Here is a 21,894-nt window from a genome sequence, read left to right on the forward strand (position 1 = left end):
CACTTCGTATCTATAGATTGAGAAGTATCTATAGATTGAGAAGATAAAAACCGAATCGCTCAAAGACATATCAAAAAGTGCATACCAGAACTGCTTCAAAGTGAAGAAAAAACGTCGACAAAAGTATGATTTCGGAGTGGGAATATTTTGAAGGGGACAAAATGAAAAGTGATGAATGAATGAACATTATTTAATAAAAAAGAAAATCCACCCTATTTTTTTAACAGACCTATTTGGTGCAGATTCATTAATATTTCTCATTCGTACATATCTTATTGTAGTACATATCTTATCCTGCGGGAGAAGGAAATATTGAGACCAGATAGTTGTTGGTTCACAGATAGATCAAAAACACCTTCCGGTTCTGGTGCAGGTGTTTTCAGTCGCAGACCCAGGACAGAGTTATCTACCTGCCTATGAACTTATGCGACTGTATTTTACGCTATTGAATTGTGTGCGGAGAGATTGGATAAATCCCACCTCACTCACAAGTCAATTAAAATATTCTCGGACAGTCAAGCGGCGTTGGAAGTTCTTGGCTCCTACCGAGTTACGTCTAAATTGGTAGCAAACTGCCAAAAAAGACTCTCCTCGATAGGAAGACTAAACAGATTGTCTCTGGTCTGGATTCCTCGCCATACTGGCCTGGAAGGCAATGAAACTGCTGACTCTCTTGCAAAGGAGGGTGCTGCAAGCGGCTTCATTGGACCAGAAACTGTCATAGGCATCGCTTTGGGCTTTGGCAAACAAACACTGAACACCTGGATGGCAAGAAAAGTTATGGACTTCTGGCAGAATCTTCCAGGATTGGCTCACTCCAAGGCCTTTATTTACCCTTCGAAGCTTGATTCCAAACAGTTGTTGGACTACAGTAGGGATGAACTACGATGTTTAACAGACCTTCTTACAGGTCATTGTCATTTGAATCATCATATGCAGAGACTTGGACTGTCGGAAGACAGTGTGTGTCGCCTCTGTCTGGTAAATGACTGCAGAGCATATACTTTGTGCCTACCCCGCTGGGGACCGAATCAGGTTCTTTGAGTTCGGCAGATCCGTACTCTCAACATCTGACCTGAAAAACCACTCACCATACAAACTCATCAGCTTCGTTAAGAAGCTGGGTTTATTTGGCCGAGTGTGAATAGGTGTGAGCCACAATAAACCCTTATGGGTTGCGATGGAGGGTCGAATAGACCCACTTACTCAAGACCTACCCTACCTACCCTACACATCTTATTATAGTCTTTTTTGTTCTTGGCCACACCGGCATATCCAAAATGTAATTATTTGATGGTAAAAAGGTGGAAATTCAAATATTACCATTCCTGATTTCAAGAATAACAGTGATTAAGTATTATTCTGAAGAAGGGTTGGTTGGGTAACAGGATCAATTTTTTATAAAAAAAAACAATTGTTTTCTTGATGACGTTTCGAATTCAATTAAATTGTTTTTCAACGAATGTTTCATGCATGTCTTTTCTTGTTGGAGTTGTCTCGGAAGTTTGTACTTGCAATGTTTTTATTTTTTTCAAATATGTATCATTTTGTTCATTCCATGTATTTGTATTATTTATAAATTATCACTGTAAAAATTATTATTGTTATTATGATTTTTTTTTTCACCGTAGTGTGTGCTGGTCAGGCCTTATCTCCCGAAGCTTCGATACATTCGGGAGGGCACGTCAGCATTATCAATCAATGACCACTCCCCAGACCGTGTGGTAAGTGATCATTGGGTCCGATCATTATTATTATTTGCTTGAAGGTGGTTGACAATGCTTCGTGGTGTATTTCATCAGTTCGGACTTCCATTGTCTAATATAATATAAATTGATTTGAAATCCCTGAATGGTTTGGAATCTTTCAATTTTAATTTTTATTTTTTGTTTTTGTTAATAATATTTTTTAATTTTCAGCTTTTATGAATATTTCAATTTTTATTTTCTGGTTGTAGCTTGTATGTTATTTTATTGTAATTTCAGTTTTTTGTTTTGATAAAATTGTTATTTTCGGTTAATCTTTTTATTTTTTTCAGGGATTTCAAATCAATTTATATTATATTAGACAATGGAAGTCCGAACTGATGAAATTTTTTTTATTATTATTTTTACCGAAGTATGCGCTGGTCAGTCCCTATTCCCCGAAGCTCCGATACATTCGGGAGAGCGCGTCAGCCTTATCAATCAATGACCACTCCCCACACCATGGGGTATGTGATAATTGGGTCCGAAAATCATATGCCCTGAGCAAGCGCAGTGAGCATCTGCATCTGCCCGGCTAAGACTTCTGCATTAGTGCAGTAGGCCGGTATGATTTTAAAATTTGAGAGTAGGGAGGGCATCATTCCACCAAGGACTCCAATAAAATCAGAACAACCATCTTGACACAGTGGTCTGGATAGAGTCTGCGGAGTTCGAAGAGAAACTCTCGATATTTAATCCGTTTTTCCTCCTCTTTCCGGACGATATCCGTCTCACCATGAGCTAAAAACTCCACGACCAATATCGTCTTGCTATGGTGGTCGAGAAGGACTACATCAGGCTTATTAGGATGTATGAGCCTGAGGGTGGGGAACGAATAGTTCCAATTAATTCGGCATTTCTCGTTCCCCACAACGGATTCAATATCCCCCGGAGCGTAGGTCAACACCGGTGTCTCGTCAATACCGTAAGAGTGCCGTAGATGGTAATATAACACTCTTAGGGCCGCGTTATGTCGATGGATATGGACATGCTGCTAGCAAGTGCATCAGGGTATCGGAGGCCTCGCGGCAGGCCTTGCACCTTGTGTCAGGAACCTATATACCCATCACGCGACTGCGGTAGACTGAGGTGTTAAAAACACCATCCTGGCAAACCATGATGAACCCCTCAGTTCCCGCCTTCAGCCCACTCGAGCTGAGAAAAGCGAAAGTCAGGCGCTTTGATAAGCCAAGGTCTTCAATGTTATTGAAGACCCCATGCGTTGGCTTATCCTAAACCGAGTTCATCAGCTGCTCGGGCAGCTCCCCTTAAGAGAAATGCTCCAATTCCTGATCTCTCATGGTCGCGGACCATGCAGAGAAGGGATCTGAACTCCTGACGACTTTACAGACTACATCCAGTACCATTCTGTCATGTAGACACTTCAAACTCGAAAGTACACGGCCTCCTTGTTGTTAGGGGAAGTACAACCGTGGAACGGACGATTTGGGATGCAAACTTCTATAGAGATGCATCATTTTTCAGGTCTTTACGTCGAGTTGATACAGCTCCTCCCGAGTCCACTTCACTACTCCAAACGTGTCGAGTAAGATTGGAACGGCAAGCATATTTGTTGCAGCAACTTTGTTCTTCCCCGACAGTTTGAATGACCGGATCTGTCGAAGTTTGTGCTGATACTTGCCGCGAAGAGATTTCTTCACAGCTGTTAACTCTTGTGAGTGGCGTTGTTCCACCCCGAGGTAAGTATACGTCTCTCCGGCATCCAAATGATGTAGGATGCTTCCATCTACGAGCTGCACATCCTCTCCGTAGTCTCCGCACCGTCCTCTTTTGAGATGGACCATTACATATTTGTCTATTCTCTCAAGGACTGATGGAGATCTTTCTCTCCAGAGGCCACTCCAGTGACCCACCCTGTTTGGACTCTGGCTTGACTAGATGTTATGGTGAAGCGAGTTCGCCAGAGGGGTATCAGTGGTATCTCACTATTTTGTCGGGTACCGCAAGGCATCTGAGCAAATGCAAGATGAGCTCATGCGATGTTGTATCAAATGCCTTGCGGTAATCGATTCAGGCCATACACAGGTTACGAGTCCTGCGTTACACATCTATCGATGAGCAGGTTCTCTTTACATCCAGCGATCTCCCGCTTTTCGACCCTCTCTGCTCATATTATTATTATTATTATATGATATGTCTGATGGTTTTTTAAATAGTACTATTATAAACACGAAGAAACTACCTTTCGAACCCTGAAGAAGAATTTAATTCAATTCGAAACGTCGGCAAGAAATCAATTGTTTTTTTTAAAGAAAAAATTGATCCATTAACCCAACCAACCCCTCTTCAGAAAAATTATTGGATCATTAAACTAGTTAACTGAATAATTATTAGTTTTCGAATAGAAAGTATTGAATTGAATTATCAGTTTTTACATATTGATGATGCTGTTAGATGAATTGATATTAGACGGAAGAGAAGTTCTAAATTGAATAATTGTTTTAATTGAAAGGGGTATAATTTTAGGAGAGATCATTGTTTGGGAAAAATCTTTTTGGATTCCTGTTGTACATGATATACATATTTTTGTAAAGAGGTTTCCATAATTTTCAGTACATAGATGGAAAGTTGTATTCTGCGAATTTTTTGAATATATTCGTCTGTAAACTCAAGGTGAAACTTGAAAAAATTTGAATATTCAGAACTGATTATTGACATCACTATTGATTATTGAAAGATTTTTGAATATTGTGGTACTCACCCCCTTGGCCATGTGCCATCCCTAAGACTAGAAGCCCCATTCCTGCAGCGTACAGAGGTCGGGTTAAAGCTACCCAGATGGCGGAATGAGTGGGAGTTTGGTCTACATTGTAAAATGAAGGGAAAAAGGAAACTAATCCTAGGAAGCCGAGTGATAGAATCCACCACAAGATAACATGAATCTGAAAATTAAATATCGTTAATGAAAAAGTGAGCTGAAAAATTTCAAACAGTTGTAGAAGTTTTATACCTCTAACCTATTGAATGGATCTAGATAGCGTGGTTGAACAATATTTATATAAAAACGCATTAATTTCAGTGCTTTTGATGATAACGCTATCAAATGTTTTCTAAATTCCAATAAATTCAAGAGAGATACAAAATCATGTTTAGTTCAAAACAGTTTGTTTTTAATTTCAGAATGTTTGCGAAATGAATGGTTTATTTCTGATTCTATTCAGTTATGTATGTAAATATGCGTATTTGTATATGCATAAGTTCATATGTTAAATATTGTATAGGAATGTACTTGTTCTCAAATAAGAAAATAAATATTTCTGAATAAAATCTCGAAATACGCATCTCTACCACAGTATGTTCTGGTGAATGCCTAACGAAAAATAACTACTTCCCCGGCTAATACCATGCTGAATATTGAATTATATTCGACAGAAATTAAAGAAAGATACTAAGTGATATTAATTCCTCTGTTTTTGATTTTAATTCCTCCTGACTCTCTGCTGATACAGCTGAAGACGTGTCATCTGCGAAAAGAGTGAGAGCATATTCATTACAGGTGAATTTAAAATTTAAACAATCGAACGCTAGTGACAGATCGAAGAATACTCCTGCAACATGATTACCACTATCTAAAGAAGCGTATATGATTTCTAAGAATCTCCAAGTAGCTGATTGAGTGGACTTGCCTTTGCAAAAACCATGTTGAGAATCGGACAGGATCTTAAACCTTAATATTCTCTCATTTATAACCTTTCAAAAAATTTCTGAGAAAATGCTCAGCAGGGCCACGGGACGATAGTATCCGATGTATCGTTCTTCTTATGAACTGGTATGATCATGGCTGTTTTTAGAATTGAAGGAAATTTGCCACTTGTGACTGATAGATTCAACAAATGAGCTAAAAGTATTGAAATGTGTAACTTAATTCCTTTTAAAATTCTCACTGATATATTATCAATTCCTGTACTTTTTTATTTTTCAGACTGTTAATTACTGCGTCAATTTCACATTCGTTAACGGGCATAAGCTATTTTCTACCACTGAAGAGAAATTGTCCCCAAATATGTTCGCAACATGATCTCTATCTGTTAAAAGGTAAGACCTCGTTAGTCCTCAGCTAGCAGAAGTTTCTCAACTTCTGAGAGTTGTCGTTCGTATGGGGGCGACAGCTGATTTACGAGAAAACAAATTTTAAACGGATTTTTTTTTAAATATCAGTTTTATTAATTCTGGTATCAGATTTTGTACAAAATTTTGAATGGTAACTCTGGTACTACAATAATCCTTAGATTTCGTCTATTTTTTCTGTTTTTCCTAAATAACTTCTGAACTATAGGTTTCTGGAAAAGTTTTACTCCTTTATTCAATTTTGCATCGAAATAATCGAATGCTTTCACAAATGTAATGTATGAAATGAATAATGCATGAATTGAGAAAGCTACTCTGAGGAAATGACAGAAGCAGTATATAATGCGTAAGCAGTTCAAAACCACGAAAATGGTAACTCACCTTTTTGGTAAAGATTGTTTTATCCCTAGTCTCATAGTAAACGTATCCAAATCCCAGTCCAAGTATGGAACCAGCAGCGCTAGCATGATAACTGGCGAAGTGATCATGCCATTGAGGCCTCTTATTGAACAAGACTCTGAAAACCTCTCTGGAAACCAAGTTCAAAGTGATTGTTTTCATCATTATTAATGAAACAGGGTGGTGTCGACTTGAGACTTTGTATGCCCTAATATGTTCATTTCATGAAAACCTCCCCCCATTATGTAATACTCACTCTGGTTTAGAAGACAATGTAGAGGGATATCCATGTCTGCGGTGGTCAAGAAAAGTGAAGAACATGTTTAAAACTATGAGGAATCCAATAACAGGAAGAATCCTGTGTCTATTCTTCAGTAGAATCATCAACAATAATGATGCGATTATATAATACTGCATTTCCACAGCGAGGAACCAACTGACAATGTGACACTGTGAAAGAAAACCAAATGTTACTTGCCTGGATTTCAGAAGATAACTGAAGTGCAGAATATTTCATTATTCATTCAATACCACTGATGCAATTCATGCCCTGAAGAAAATAACGCCGGCCGCCACTGGTAGCCATAAACCAATTGTGACATAGCTAAGAGCGCGCGAATCAACGATGTTCACTGCCGCTCTAGATGTAACGACAATAATGCTACCAACTTAGATGGAACTCCGGCGAATTTTCTACCGCATTCGATTACGATATATAAACACTATCCACGAGCCTATCGACACAGTCAAGTGGAAGTTACAGTGCAGTACGCGAAGCGATCTAGTAAGGCCATAGACATTCGAATAATAGTTGAAGTTTTAGTTGAAGTGTTTGTTGTATTTGAAGTGGAATAGAGTTGAGTTTGATTATTGTTTAGTGTAGCCAATTATTGGTCAACCCACGGGAAAAAACGTACCACTACACATCAGCTGAATATCAGCGATGTAAAAAAAAATATAAATGCCGATGCATGTTGTAAAAAGTTTTGTTTTCCAATTGAAAGACTTTTCCACCTCTGTAATTGAGTTAGATTATTATTGGAATAATCAAGGTCCTGAAAAATGGTAACTCAGAGAAGTACAGATATTTTAAAGAAATGAATGTAGGAGCTCTGTTCAAATAATGAGGTTACTGTTTGAATTTCGCTGACTACGACTTTTTTATTTTTTATGTTGGTACACTTGTCTTGAATATATGTTCACAGTTTCTGCTGTTTAGCATGTTCAGTTTGTTGGTGAGATGCATAAAAACATGTGTTTTGCGTGTTCGATGATTTTCTGTTATCGAAATAAACGGATCAGATAATTTTCATCAAATTTTGTGTAAAAATGGAATTGAGTGCTCAAGACACTTGAAATGTTGCCAGTGGCATACGGTAATTGTATTCTGAATCAGGAGAATGTTTACAAGTGGTACAAGCCCCAGCACATCAACAACCGATGAAAATGTTGAGAAAGTGAAGAAAATTGTTATCTAAATTCGTTAAATTACAATTAGAGGAGTTGCTGAAGATGTCGTTGGCTCATTTCATGTACATTTTCCGGACATTTTGAGCATGACGCTTGTAACAGCGAAGTTCATTCCAAAATAGAATTTTGACCAAAAAAAAAAACCGTCACACGAGCATCGCATGGTATTCATTGAATGACGTCTACGGCGATCCAGATTCGCTTGAAAGAGTTATAATTGGTGACGAATCATGGGTACATGGTTATGACAACGATACCCGAGTCCAATCGTCCCAATGGAAGAGTCCAGGAAAGCCAAGACCAAATGTTCGATCAAATGTCAAAGTTTTGCTTACTGTTTTCTCCAATAACCGTGGTTTACTGCATCATGTGTTCTTGCCACATGGTCGTACGGTCAATCTTGAAGTTACTCGTCATTGCTTGTTCATAATTGTTCGAAAACAACACCGTAGGTCTAAAGTGAGTGGACCTATTCGACCCTCCACTGCAACCCACAAAGGTTAAATTGTGGCTCACACCCATTCACACTCGACCACATACACCCAGCTTCTTAACGAAGCCGATTAGTTTGTATGGTGTACGTGGCAAAATAAGAAGGAATCCAGGTTTCCTGAGTTGAATATTGTTTAAAGGTGAAGCTTGTTTTTCTCGCAATTCAATTATTAACTTCCACCACAATCACATTTGGGCCGAAAACAATCCACACGCTTTGATAGAAAATAATTTTCAAGAAAAGTTTTTTCTTAATATTTGGGTTGGAATTGTCGGTGACCATCTCATTGGGCCTCACTACCTAGACTTAATGGAGAAGAATACCGAAGATTTTTAGAATTTGTTTTACTTTTAGAAGAAATTCCAGTCAAGGAAAGATTCCGTATGTGGTACATGCACGATGGTGCTCCATCACACTTTAGTGTAGGTATACGTTGGTATACAAAACTGCTATTCAAAGGGAAGAGGATTTACGAAATAAAATTATTAATTCATGTGACATAATAAAAAATACGCCAGGTTTTTTCAGAAGAGTGCGAAATTCAATGATGCGGCGGCTAGACGGTTGTATTGAAGCCGAAGGAGGCCATTTCCAACTTAATTTAGTGCAATTCGTTAGTCTAGATGTTAATGTTATTTAATATTTGTTGTTATTGTTACATAATTAGTAATGAAAAATTGTAAAAATAATAATTTCCAAAAGAAACATTCAATTCCCCATATTATTCCTTGTGAGGTCCAGGGATATGCAATTAGGTCGACTTTTTTTTCTCAAAAACTAAGCAAGATACGGAAAAAATTCAGGAGGCAAAAAAGTTGTATTTCTGATTGCTCAATCCGAAGAAATGATGAAAATTGCACATAAGTCAGTGGCGTACATTTTTAAGTCAAAAATATTCGTTCAAAACCCGCTCGAGAAGCCACTGGACTCAATAAATTGAATCACGGTCAGGCTAACTCAGATCCCTTAATGTTATGAATACCATTGTAAAATTACAACAAAATTTGGTGAAGGATATTTAAGATATTTACGAATAACTTTTATTTTATTTTTATTTTAACACCCTGTATCTTGAGAACGAAGGATTTGCGGCCCCATGTTTAAATGAATATTTCGTCTTAAAATAATTACCTAAAGAATCGTCTGTTGACACCCTATATAAGGTTTAAAAATTTGACATTTTCTAAAAATTTTACAATATTTTCAATATAACACTCAGGTCCTAAGGCGTTGATTGAAGGCGGGATGCCATGAGTTAGTCTTTCTTTGGAAGAGTCGCTCACTTCACACATAGTGCTGGTGTCGCCGGCAATGAGGTATCCATGAGTGAGGCGAATGACCTGGGTTTTCCTCTCACAATATGTCACATGACAATCTTTCATTATCAGTTCAAGCACTGCATCGATGTTTTGTTGCACAATAACCGATTTTAGACGACCTCCACGGAATTCGTCGGCGACCGAACTACGACCACGATTGAATTCACTATACCAGCGACATACTGTGGTTTTTGATAGTGCTTCATCACCATACAAAGAACTGAGTTCATCGACACATTCTTGATGCTAAAAATTTCAAACCTACTGACATTATTGTTGCCAGTTCCCGAAATATAAATAGTTCCCCATCGTATCACTGTTTTCCAGACAATCATTCACTTTGCTGTATATGTTCAAATTTTCCGGAACATTTCGGAAAATTTTCTTTGGCATAAGAGAGAGTAAACCTTTCTTTGAAAAAATTGAATCATTCGTGTGTGTCCTTCAGTTACGGATTTTATAATGACGTATACTTACCATATTGTAGCGGTCAATGTGATTCTGAACGAAGAACATGTTCAACCACCAGTTTTTCCTGCACCTTTCAGTTTCTTCACAGACAGCAAGCCAGAAAGGACCAGCTGGTATATGACGAAACCATGTTGCGAAGAAACCCACTATCAGAGCAACAGTGGGAGTAAACCTCCAAAAAAATCATTTCGGTTATTTTCTATGCGGAAATTGAGTTATATGAATGAAGTGAAATTTCAAATAATGATTATGTTTGATTGGTAGCACTGGAACAGCTCATATAATGAGGTCTATGAACAGCGACTATTCAAACAACTCTCTTACGAAATAATCATCAGAATATTCGAATAATGAATAAACACAACACAATGAGAACTCTTTCAATCACCCTCATCTACTGATGATGCTAACGTGATGTGTTGAAACGTATATTCATTGCATTAATTTTTTTCAGTACAATCGGTTTCTGACACAAGTACATTTTTGAGATTTTTGACGTATAATAGTGATATTAGAAAGCATATCAACAATTCTCACCTTACATATCTCTTCAATAAAGATTTCATAACAAACTTGAAATCCACCTCTTCATTTCTGTCTACTTTAGCAAGCATCGAATTAATCAACATCCAAGTGGACATCATGAAATGAAATGTCAAAATGTATACTCCACGTCTGGGAAATTCACTTGCGAAGTCTGGAAAGTCGTTCATCTGAAAGTATAGGAATGTCAACGTTTGATGTGAAATTTTTGCAGTAATTATTTTCCATTCATCGATAATCAAGTTACAGAGCTCACTTTTAATTTTTGCACACAGTGAAAAATGAGACATGAATTTTGTTGATTTTTCCTTCTGAGCTCCTTGTAAACTGGTTTTTGGAAAAAAAGGAGATGAATCAACTGATTATGATGCACTTCTTCTAAGGATGAAACACAAGCACTACGGGAAAATACTTGAGGTGTTCTCAGAGCGGTGCCTGTGCGAAAGTAGCGATTCACCTTGGATTTGAATCGCTGGAGATTGAAACCATTTGGAAAAACGTTCTCTAGGCAGTTCTCCAAATGAAAGAGTCCTTGAACAGTGACGTTCGAGGTGTACTGAGTTGAACTTCAAAACGATGAGCAGTCACAGTTCATCGCTTACTTCTGATATGTACCGCTCTTGGTGAAATCAAATGTGCCAAAACACTTGAACGCCTTCCGTGAAAGTATTCATAGAAGAGAGACAAATCTCCAACTTTTCTTCGATATTCCAGACTATCAAGGTTGCAAGTGATGTTAGCGTCTCCAATAAGGTGGATGGCTCTTTTCTGGATGAAATCCATCAGCTTCAAGGTGTGCTTACAAGCGGAGCTCCATAATGAGAACAGTACTTCAAAGAAGGTCTGATCTGAGCTTTTAAAGCATCAAAAGCTGCTGGGGTGTGTACAGTTATCTGGTTCGGAACAGTGTTCCAAGCTTTTGCGAAGCAGCCTTTGCATTTCCAGCGACATGATGGTATCAAGACATATTGGTGTCCATTTTAACCCCCCAAGAAACTTATCGAAGCAGAAAGCGGAATTGTCTGTCCTAACATTATTATATCCGGTTTGAAGACATTTATCTTTTTGGAGAAAATCGATGCCTGGGCTTTTGTGGCATTGAATTGAACCTGGTTACTTCCACAAAAATTCGAAATCACTTCTAGGTCCTTATTAGGATGTGCAACACCCTGCTGACGGTGAATCTGTTCCTCCGTAGCCGATGTCCTGGAATCCAAATGGAATGACGAGACAGTTGTGCTGTCATCAGTAAGGCAATATATTGGATTCTTGGTTCATTCCAATAAGTCGTTGATATACAATAAAGAGTGGGTTGGGGACGATGTGGATCCCTGGGGAACACCAGCGTTGATGGTGAAAGTATTCGAGAGCTATCCATCGACGGCCACTTGCAGGGAATGTTCTTTCAAGAAGCTGAAGAGCCGTACACAGAAATGATCCGACAAGCCATAGCATCGATGTTTGGTCAGTATACGCTCATCCCACATACAGTCAAAGGCCTTAGAAATATCAAGTGCAACAGCTCTTGATTCTCCATATTTCTCGATTGTGTTATTCCAAATATGGGTGACATACGATAAAAGGTCGCCTGTTGATCTTTCCTTCCAAATATTTGAGGATTTGGTGGTTTACGACTTTCTCCATGATTTTTGATAGCAAAGTGACTGATCTATAATTATTTGGAAGATTTTTCTCGATGACGAGCACTTCATCAGGGCCAGACGCTTTGTAATTTCACGCATTGTGGATTTTAGTGTGGGAATAGTGGGTGTGCCTTTCCCAGAAAATCGACTGTGGAGTGACCTTTCGCTTGATCAGAAAAAATTAGTCATGTAGAGAAATCTTCAGCTGGAAAAAATCAATAAACGAGAGCTCCAGAACAGATCTGTGCCATTTTCTATCCAGGAACACAAAAATATCTTACATTTTCAGTATATCGCGGGTTCAGTATAGGACTAGCAACAAGTGCTACAGCAGTGTGAACTCCAATGACAACAATGGTCATATAAACTCGAATTCCTTGTACCCCTCGAAGTTTTTCAAAATCTGGACCAGTCGGTGTACTTGTGAGCTTATTCCAGTTACTTGGTATAGAAAAAGTTGTAACTAGTTTTCCACCTAGAAAAGATGATAACAGTAATATACTAGCACTAGCAAAATTCTTTTTTCCTAGGAGATCATATTCAAGTTGATTCATTTCTAGCTATATTGACACTACCAATCTATTGAATAAGTGATATGTATGAACCGTTTCTGTTCTTACAAATTCTATTGAATGAAAAACAGTTGCATTATCATTTTTTATATTGAAACTTTCGGTTTTGAATTTCCAACCTATTATGGAATTTTATCATCCAAATGCCCAAACCACAAGACCGTGGTTTTATCTTTCTGGACCATTTGTAATAATAATACTAATAACTTATTATCCATTATACTTATACAAATTGAATATAATTCGTCGTAACTCCACATTTACTTACATATTACAACCTATATGGGTACAATCTCATTTCGTTTCTTGTGAATATTCTTTAAAAGAGTGGAATTTTCAGTGAACAAAAATTCAACAGATGATTTTCCAGAGCCTTTTATATTTATTGTTTGAAAGTGGTTGACAATGTTTCATAGTGAATTTTATTATTTCAAACTTCCGTTGTCTAATTTGATATGAAATGATTTGAAATCCCTGAGAGAATCAATAAAATTAAAATGAATAGCTGAAAATAACAATTATAATAAGCAAAATAACCCTGAAATTAAATTGCAATTAAATAAAATACAAGTACCATTGAACATTGAACGAAAAAAAAGAAATGAAAATTAAAACACTCCAAGTCAAAATGCATCACGAATTACAAGTTACAATCGTCTTCGGGTGATGACTGGAATCATTCCTCCGAGAGGAATAGGTCATTCCTATCCCCTCTTTCCTCTCTTGGCTCCACCGTTTTAGCGGGAGCTGACCGTTCAGTGGGAGTTGGTCGTTTTCCGCTTGACTACGAGTTTCCATATGTTGCGTATTTCTACGCTAGCTTGGCTGCATTCATTGTTGGACAACACATATTGAGGGAAAGTGGCGTTAAATAGTCTCCACTAGGTAAAGGGGATTATCACAGTTTTGCTGGGGTTGACAGACATCTGCCCTCTCTGGCACCAACTGTGTACTTTCTAATACAGTGGATATTTTCTAAACAAGCCGGGTACAAGCTGTAGTAAGTGAGCATTTGAATAAATTGTAATTTTCAAATGTAATGGAATTTTAAAATTCTAATACCGCACAGGTAGAAGATAATTTCAAGGACTTCAGAACCATATCTCACCCAATTTTCCCATGCTATTCACAAATTTGGGGGGCTTTTGTCACCCGCCCAAGGAGAAGGAAGTGACGTAATCAATAATATCAGAAAGAACCCCCTTTTCCTGTAGATATCATTATTATACTACGTACGAATGAGTCGTTATTTTGAATGTATTCTGAGTACACGAAATAATTTTTTTAAGGACAGAACACAAACACTACAGGAAAATTCTTAAGGCGCTCTAAGAGCGGTGCCTGTGCGAAAGTAGCGATTCACGTTGGATTTGAATCACTGAAGATTAAATCTATTTATAAAAACGTTCTCAGGAAGTTTATTTCACATACACGCAGTTCTGCAAATGAGTTTTTACAATATTTATATCAATGAGTGTTATTATTTTGAATTTCAGAGTGAAGAACATTGATAAAAACATTATTATTTATATTAAGAATATACTTACAGTTACTCTGCTTGAACTTCGTATAGTCTTCATACGTTTTATTTCTTCGAATCATGTCATAAAATGAAACTGCTAAAACGAAGACCATATAAAATATGAATACTGCCCTGGAAAAAAGTTTCCGTCAAAAAATATTATGCAATCGAGACAGGAATAAATATTAACATTTATTCTACATCCAACAAACTTATCGAAGGAGAAAGTGGAATTGTTTGACCTGACATTATTATATCCGGTTTGGAGATATTTATCTTTTTGCAAAAAAAACCTATGCCTGGTTGAATTGAACCTGGATATTTTTACACCAATTCGACTGTAATTATTCTGAGTCGATCTCTACTATATTGAAGTAGTTCTTCGGTTCTTTTCTCGGACGGTTCCCTAGTGAAGGTTCTACTGTGTTTGTTTGTTGTCCAGTACTCTGTGTGCTTCTTATTGGTCCATGACCCGTTTGTCTCTCTGGCAAACATCAGTTAAAAGGGGAAGGGAGCCAGGCTTCAACCTGAAGAAAATCAAGATGGATTTCGGCGTCTTATTGGTCCATGTCCTTATCTGGTTTCGTACCAATGATTTTGGTACCCCCAGAGCTGGTTCAGAACCTATATATGAAGTTGATGATCCGCGTCTAGCGCATTCATTAGCTTTATCATTACCTGTGATTCCTGAACGCCCTGGCACCCAGTACAAAGTTAATTTGTTCCTGTTTGCAAGTTCATTCAGTTCTTCATGACATTCCCAGACCGGTTTTGATGTCACCTTCGGGTTTGTCAGAGCCGCTCTTGCTGGTCTTCGATCCATCTGTATACCAGGTGTTTTTTCCAAACATGTTTTCGGGATGACTAATGGTCTTCCACTCTTACCGGCTTATGATTTTGGCCGTGAAGTTTGTGTTAAAGGTGTACTTCGGTGTCATGTGGTCCCTACACATATTAAATATGTGCTTCTTCACTTGTTCCGAAATTTCTGTTCGGTCCGATTTTTTGTAGTTCCGTGAGTTTTTCAGTCTAAATTGGCCCATCCTGGCCTCCCCTGTTATCACAAAGTGTAAACGAGGTAGATTTAGGAGTGTCTCCAATGCAGATCCTCTGGGAACACAAGCGTTGGTGGTAAAAGTATTCGACAGATATCCACCATCGACGGTTACTTGCAGGGAACGTTCTATCTACTAGACCGATTCAGAATACTTGAGATTAGATGGTTCTAATTACGAATTGAATAATACTTGAAATTTCCGAGAATTTTGAGATACGAAACAAATTCTGTTAAACATTGCACGGAATGAAATTGATATTATCAATACTAAATAGGTACCATTGATTCCCTCTTTCAGTGATATTGAAACTTACGCAGTAATTAAATCTATTGTGTCAATCTCATAAATAGGATTTGACGATTTGCAGTGGACTTCCTCAACTGTCCCATGTAGTTCCATTTTTTTATAGTCCTCGTCTAAACAGTTGGTGAGTTCTTTCAAAAAGATGGGATCAGATTCGTTGTACACTTGGACATTTGGGCAGGTCTGCGGAATGCAGATGAGGCGACGGAGGAGATCATGTTGGTAATGAAGTTCTGAACTGCTGACTTCCTGAAAAAAATGTCATGAAACTGAAACGAAATGTTATTTGATATCGATTATATATTCTAGTTCATTGACAGGTATAGTAACAATTTAGTCGTCCGGGAAGAACATCATAATTTTCGATGCAATTGGATTAACACAACCTGGTGAAAATCATGCTAGCAAACAAACGTATTATTAAACCTACCTTTATAATTTTCCATATTTCCGTGGGATTCTCTGCATTCAGTGGTACCACTCTGTATGATACAGAACAGTAAAATGACTTTTTCCCTAGCATCATGCAAGTGTCGTAATCGTCAACTTCGAATAACTTTGGCATAGAGGCATATTGCTCGTCTATAAAGAAACATAATAATCAAATGAATATATATATATATATATATATATATATATATATATATATATATATATATATATATATATATATATATATCAATATTAAATTCTACAAAAACGATTTGAAGCTTTATATCTTCTATTAATTATCTGCGAGCGCTTTCGACAGTTGGTAGTACTGTCATCATCTGGCACTCCTCAAACTGAACTGGTCATCCTGTTGTCTGTCTCTTTATACGGTCAGAGCGTCTTAACTCAGGTATTTCAGGTACTTTAGGTGGATTTGCCTGTATTTGTTCTGCATCAGGTACTCTTCTTCGTGTTAGATCTTCTCTAAGAATGTGTATGGTTTTGTTTAATATATTGAATGTGAGATCTTGTTGTGTTTTGATTTGTACTTGTTCCTTGATAAGTGATTTATGACTCTTGAATTTATGGATGTTCAAGTTTTCCCAAATGTCCATGCGGTTTCACTTGTTGATTTGTTTTATTAGTTTTATGTTCTCTGGTGGTGGGAAATTATGTTTGTTTTGTATGGCATGTGTTGCAAGGTTTGATTTATATACTGTTGGATTCATGTATGCCTTTTTGTGCTCATTGTACCTTTGGATCAGTTTTTTCTTGGTTTGGCCGATATAGAATTTGTTGCAGTCCGAGCATTGTATACTGTATATCCCGTTTTGGTCTTTGTCTTCTTCTTTTCCATAGTTGTTTATTTTTTGTGCTATCTTCGTGTTCGGCTTGTATGTGATGTTTATGTTCAGTGGTTTGAAGATGTTTGTTAGTTTCTTGGTTTGGTGTCCTACGTACGTAAATGCTGTCCATCGTTGTGTTGTTTTGTCTGTTGGGGTAGCTTGATCCTTGTTCTGTATTTTTCGTTTGATTCTGTTTTCTAGTTTATCTATTGTCTTTTGGGTGTATCCGTTTTCGTTCGCTATTTGGTATATGATTTTCCGTTCTTTGTTTCGGGCTTCATTGCTGAGTGGTATCATTACCATTCTATATATGAATAGGCAGCCATTTTGTGTGATGGTGGATGGTTTGAACTTGCGGGTATGGTGGAGCTTGTTTGTGTAGGTTTCCTGTATATTGCCATTTGAAATTGTGTTTTGTTGTGGTTATATCCTATGGTTATGTCCAGGTAGTTAAGTTTTGAGTTGTGTTCTTCCTCAATGCTGAAACATAGTTGTGGCAGATACCCAACGGAAAACAACAACTAATCCTGCTAATGCCTCGCAGAGAGTTGAAGTAAAACCATCAGGCACCTGTGCACCGTCTTCGATTTAGAAGATTCGTGGCAAATTATTTCCCACTATGAAAAGCAGAAATCAATTTCGTTTAGTCGATCCGACCATTTCATCTTCAGAACGGTGTGAACCGTCTGAGTATCACCCCAGCTCGTCATAGAATCTCTCTGCAGTTGATTCAGTGGGAGTTCCACTGCGCCACCTGCAGACAGAGCCAAGAAACAACTCCACAAGCATACTCCGGGGTGGGAGTCGAAATGATGATTAATATTCCGGAGAGGTGCATTATGACATGCTTAAGGTTGCCCATTTCCTTTCATGCGACTCCCACCTCGGAGTATACTTGCGGAGTTGTTTCCTGGCTCTGTCTGCAGGTGGCGCAGACACCGAATCAACTGCAGAGAGATTCTATGACTAGCTAGAATTATATTTGTTTGGTCGTCATCGTCCCCCGTTAACGGATGAACAAAGTTTTCATCCATCCCACCCCAGCCAGGTAGGGGTACCCCGTGAAGGGCGGTACTGATGTCTGAGGAATTTTATACCGCCGCCATCTCTCAGTTATGAAAACATTTGTCTTTTTGACAAAAATCAGCTACAGGGGTAAGGAAGCTAGGCTCCATCCTCATTGAACTGAGGATGAGCTTGGTCTGTTTGGTCGTGATACTCAGACGGTTCACACCGTTCTGAAGAGACCAAGCCCGGCACTGATGATGGGGCAATCGCCCCGAAACCGGTCTATCGGTTGGTCGGATCGACCAAATGAAATTGATTTCTGCTTTTCATGGTGGAAAATAATTTGCGACGAATCTTTCAAATCGAAGACGTTGCACAGGTGTCTGATGGTTTTACTTCAACTCACTGCGCGGCATTAGCTGGATTAGTTGTTGTTTTTCCGTTGGGTATCTGCCACATATATATATTGTTAATTATTTATTAGCATATATATATATATATATATATATATATATATATATATATATATATATATATATATGATGTGTTGTTTTTCCGGGTGTTCATCCGTTGTGTACTATTCGATAGTCGACGTTTCGCCATCATCTCAGATGGCATTATCAAGACGAGTTACTGCTTCGCTTCGAGAGTTACACCTCTCGAAGCGAAGCAGTAACTCGTCTTGATAATGCCATCTGAGATGATGGCGAAACGTCGACTATCGAATAGTACACAACGGATGAACACCCGGAAAAACAACACATCATATTCTACCATCCGTGAAAACCTACATTGTAATATATATATATATATATATATATATATATATATATATATATATATATATATATATGCCAATAAATAATTTGAGATCATTTCGAAACTACGAAGTGAGCAAGACAAAAATTGTTTTGGATTTTGGGACCACATACTCGTATACAACAAAACTGAATTGAATCCTCATTTTGCCACAGCATTGTATGAAGAGTTTCAAGTTGGATATAGTAAAAGATCATTTTCTATTTTGAATTCTGTACATGTTCCTCACGAATATATTGAGTTATAATACATCAGAAGTACCTACATTTTTTGTATAAAGATAGAGAAGTAGAAAGCTAAATATTTTTATCGACCTTCTTTGGCTTTACCTTCCACAATCTGGAAAATATGAAAGTAATGGAGATTGTTAAAGACGTGGAAGGTAAAAATACCCAAAAACTGATTTTCCTTCACAAGAAATGACTTTCGCCCAAATATTTTCTTTCACGAAAATGAATCTCTCCTCAAAATCTACTCCTATCGATTCAAACATCAAATTGAATTTATATCACTCCTTTTTCTACTTATGCTACAAAGAATGTGTAGAAAAATGGGGTACTGAACCAATCAGTTTCATTATTTGAAGAAAAACAATATTGGTGCTGATGAAATTACTTTCACTCCTTGGTTTTTATAAAAAAAATTGTGGAAAATAAAAGAAGGAAAAAATGATTTTTTTTACAAAGATATGTAAGCTCTATCCATCCAACAAAAAAAGAAACCCAAACAATGACAGATGCATGATCGAAGCTTGATCACCACGCACATTTGCATCTATTGGGCGAGATAAATAAGCCTCCTTACGCTGGCCAATCAAATTCAACTTCAATCGGCTGGAGGAATTTATTGTTACAGTGTCGGAGTCGTCAGTTACGTTTTAACGCCTGTGATGTGTACATATACTTTATTTTGAAGCTCAAAATTTTTGAAATGTCAAGTTCTGATACGGCTGAGTAAACTGCTAATTTGTGTCCCTAGACTCCACCTACAAAAATGTCCTATACCCAGCCTAATATTATTAAAAAAAATGGGTCGTTTCTTAGTGCGACTCTGTACGAGCAGACTTGTCTCGGAGATCACGTGCACTATGCACAGAGGATACATGTGTAATATCATCCAGGAGACTTCATTTTGAGCTCAATTGCTTTCTTTGTTCCTTTGGAAAGTTCCCACAGTTTTTTGTTGATAATGAAGAAGTTGAAGCCAAAAAGCTTTCTTTCCAAAAACTGATCTCTCCTAAAAAATATCATTTTCAAGTTCATAAAACTGGCATTTCCTACTGAAAATATCCAAAATATTTAGTGTAATATTGATTTAGTGTACTGAACAAGTTACTTCGAATTTCTGTATGAGCACTAATAAAGTGAACTGCTGCAAAAATCAATTTCAGTTCAGAGTCCCTCAAACAAATTTTCACTTACAGATTACGTGTTTTGAAGTCATTTTGAGAGTCGTCCCGAAATCATTTCAAAATCTAACGATGAATTTCATTCTATATTTCCAGCAGAACAAATTATATAAATAACTGATATTATTCTGTTTCTTTTTTTCATGCCAAACTGAATAAAAAAAATCAGTACTCACCAGTTACTGCAGAAATAACTACCAGAAGATGGGCAATCCATAATAGAATCATTTGTAATGAACTACTCTTGCCAGAGCTCAAAGGACGTCGGCTCTACAATAAAAAAACATGCAATAACCTCAAGGTATTTCATTCACTTGAATGTTAATAATCAATGTTTTTGAAGGTTATTCTTAATATGCATAATGAGTGATTCTATTTTTTGGTGAAAAAATTTTGAGTAGGAATATCATTGCTTCAACTGAATGACAGTTTTTCCTTTCAACGATGAGAAATAACGTTGCGCTATATCACATTTGCACCACTAATGGCCAGACAAGCTTGTCTCTGTAAGCCAGAGAGCTATGCCTGGGCCGTTTTCTGTAAAGCCTTCGGTTACCAGGCAATTGCACCATGAGTGATCATTGGTCTGACAATCATCACATAAATCCAATGGATTTGTTTGGGACCTAAAACCCAAGTTTTACCACAAATTCTTTGACATGTCCATAGAGACAGTCTGGCTTTGTGTAAAACTTTTTCCAAGTGAGTATTCAGGTGAGTTTTTATCAAGAACAATACCAAGATATTTCACCTCCGTTCCAAATGGAATGACCTCACTATTGAGGAAAAGTGGCGTTAGATCGTCCAATTTTCTCCTCCTGGTGAAGGGGATCATCACATTTTTCTGGGATTGACGGACATCTCCACCCCCTCGGGCAGCAACTGTGAACAACGTCCAACGTGCTTTGAAGGATATTACAAGCTACCCTTGCTAAGATGACAAGGCCATCTGCATGAGCTTGCAGATCTACTTTTCTTCTGTCGAGTAGTACCCCACCTTGAACGCGGCCTCTGGTGACTCTGAACCTAATGGCCTCGCCTTGAAGAGTCATAGTTGCAGTTTTGTTTACCATCATGGCATAGATCCAGCCATTCAAGGTCGATTCTATACCTTTCCTAGCCAGAGATAATTTTATTAATTTGGGCAGTGCATTATCAAATGCTCCTTCAATATCGAGAAATACAGCCACCACAATCACCTTGTTGTCAAGGGATTGGGAGATTTTCTCTTACAAGGTTATTTAATGCTAAATCTGTCGATTTGTCGCTTTGACAAGCATACTGGTGATTATTCAGGGTATGGATATAATGCCACCCTGCTGAAGATGATAACTTGGTGATTGAAACACATGTGGCGGTGTTAAAAGAGGAAGAATAAACTAAGTTAGTTTAATATTTCTCTTGAAGATGAACTCTTAGTGATTGAAACACATTTCGAGGTGCTAAAATAACAGTTTGGTGTTGGGATAAAACTCTTGTTGATGTCTTGATAAAGGGAATAAACATTCTCGAAAGCTCGATCATATAACAAAGAGCATTCTTTAAACAACATCCCAGTAATTTTGACTGCATCCCCAACAATATTCCATATTTCCCTAACAAGTCAGTCAAGACAACCCGCCGCTTTCTATGTATATATATATATATATATATATATATATATATATATATATATATATATATATATATATAAAATCTAGAAAGGTTAATGCAGTTCAAGCTGCTGGAAAATAATTCCATGAAAATCAAAAAATA

General features: G+C 37.5%; 1 protein-coding gene across 2 annotated transcripts in view; it reads right to left on the reverse strand.

Moving 5' to 3' along the window:
• The window catches only part of LOC111508066 (O-acyltransferase like protein), a 50,755-nt gene that overhangs the window by 8,115 nt on the left and 20,746 nt on the right, over positions 1-21,894 (reverse strand). For both annotated transcript variants that reach the window (XM_074181324.1, XM_074181323.1), the window contains exons 2-11: positions 20,316-20,409; positions 16,058-16,209; positions 15,638-15,876; positions 14,292-14,398; positions 12,454-12,647; positions 10,524-10,699; positions 9,993-10,158; positions 6,490-6,683; positions 6,216-6,363; positions 4,468-4,648 (exon numbers count right to left, since the gene is read on the reverse strand). In XM_074181324.1, the coding sequence (XP_074037425.1) occupies positions 4,468-4,648; positions 6,216-6,363; positions 6,490-6,683; positions 9,993-10,158; positions 10,524-10,699; positions 12,454-12,647; positions 14,292-14,398; positions 15,638-15,876; positions 16,058-16,209; positions 20,316-20,367 (1,609 nt within the window). In that variant the 5' untranslated portion in view covers positions 20,368-20,409. The remainder of the gene's footprint in view (positions 1-4,467; positions 4,649-6,215; positions 6,364-6,489; positions 6,684-9,992; positions 10,159-10,523; positions 10,700-12,453; positions 12,648-14,291; positions 14,399-15,637; positions 15,877-16,057; positions 16,210-20,315; positions 20,410-21,894) is intronic.

The sequence above is a fragment of the Leptinotarsa decemlineata genome, unplaced genomic scaffold, assembly GCF_025532065.1.
Source record: "Leptinotarsa decemlineata unplaced genomic scaffold, Ldec_3_MD MMD2_tig00026307_RagTag_RagTag, whole genome shotgun sequence".
Taxonomy (NCBI): domain Eukaryota; kingdom Metazoa; phylum Arthropoda; class Insecta; order Coleoptera; family Chrysomelidae; genus Leptinotarsa; species Leptinotarsa decemlineata.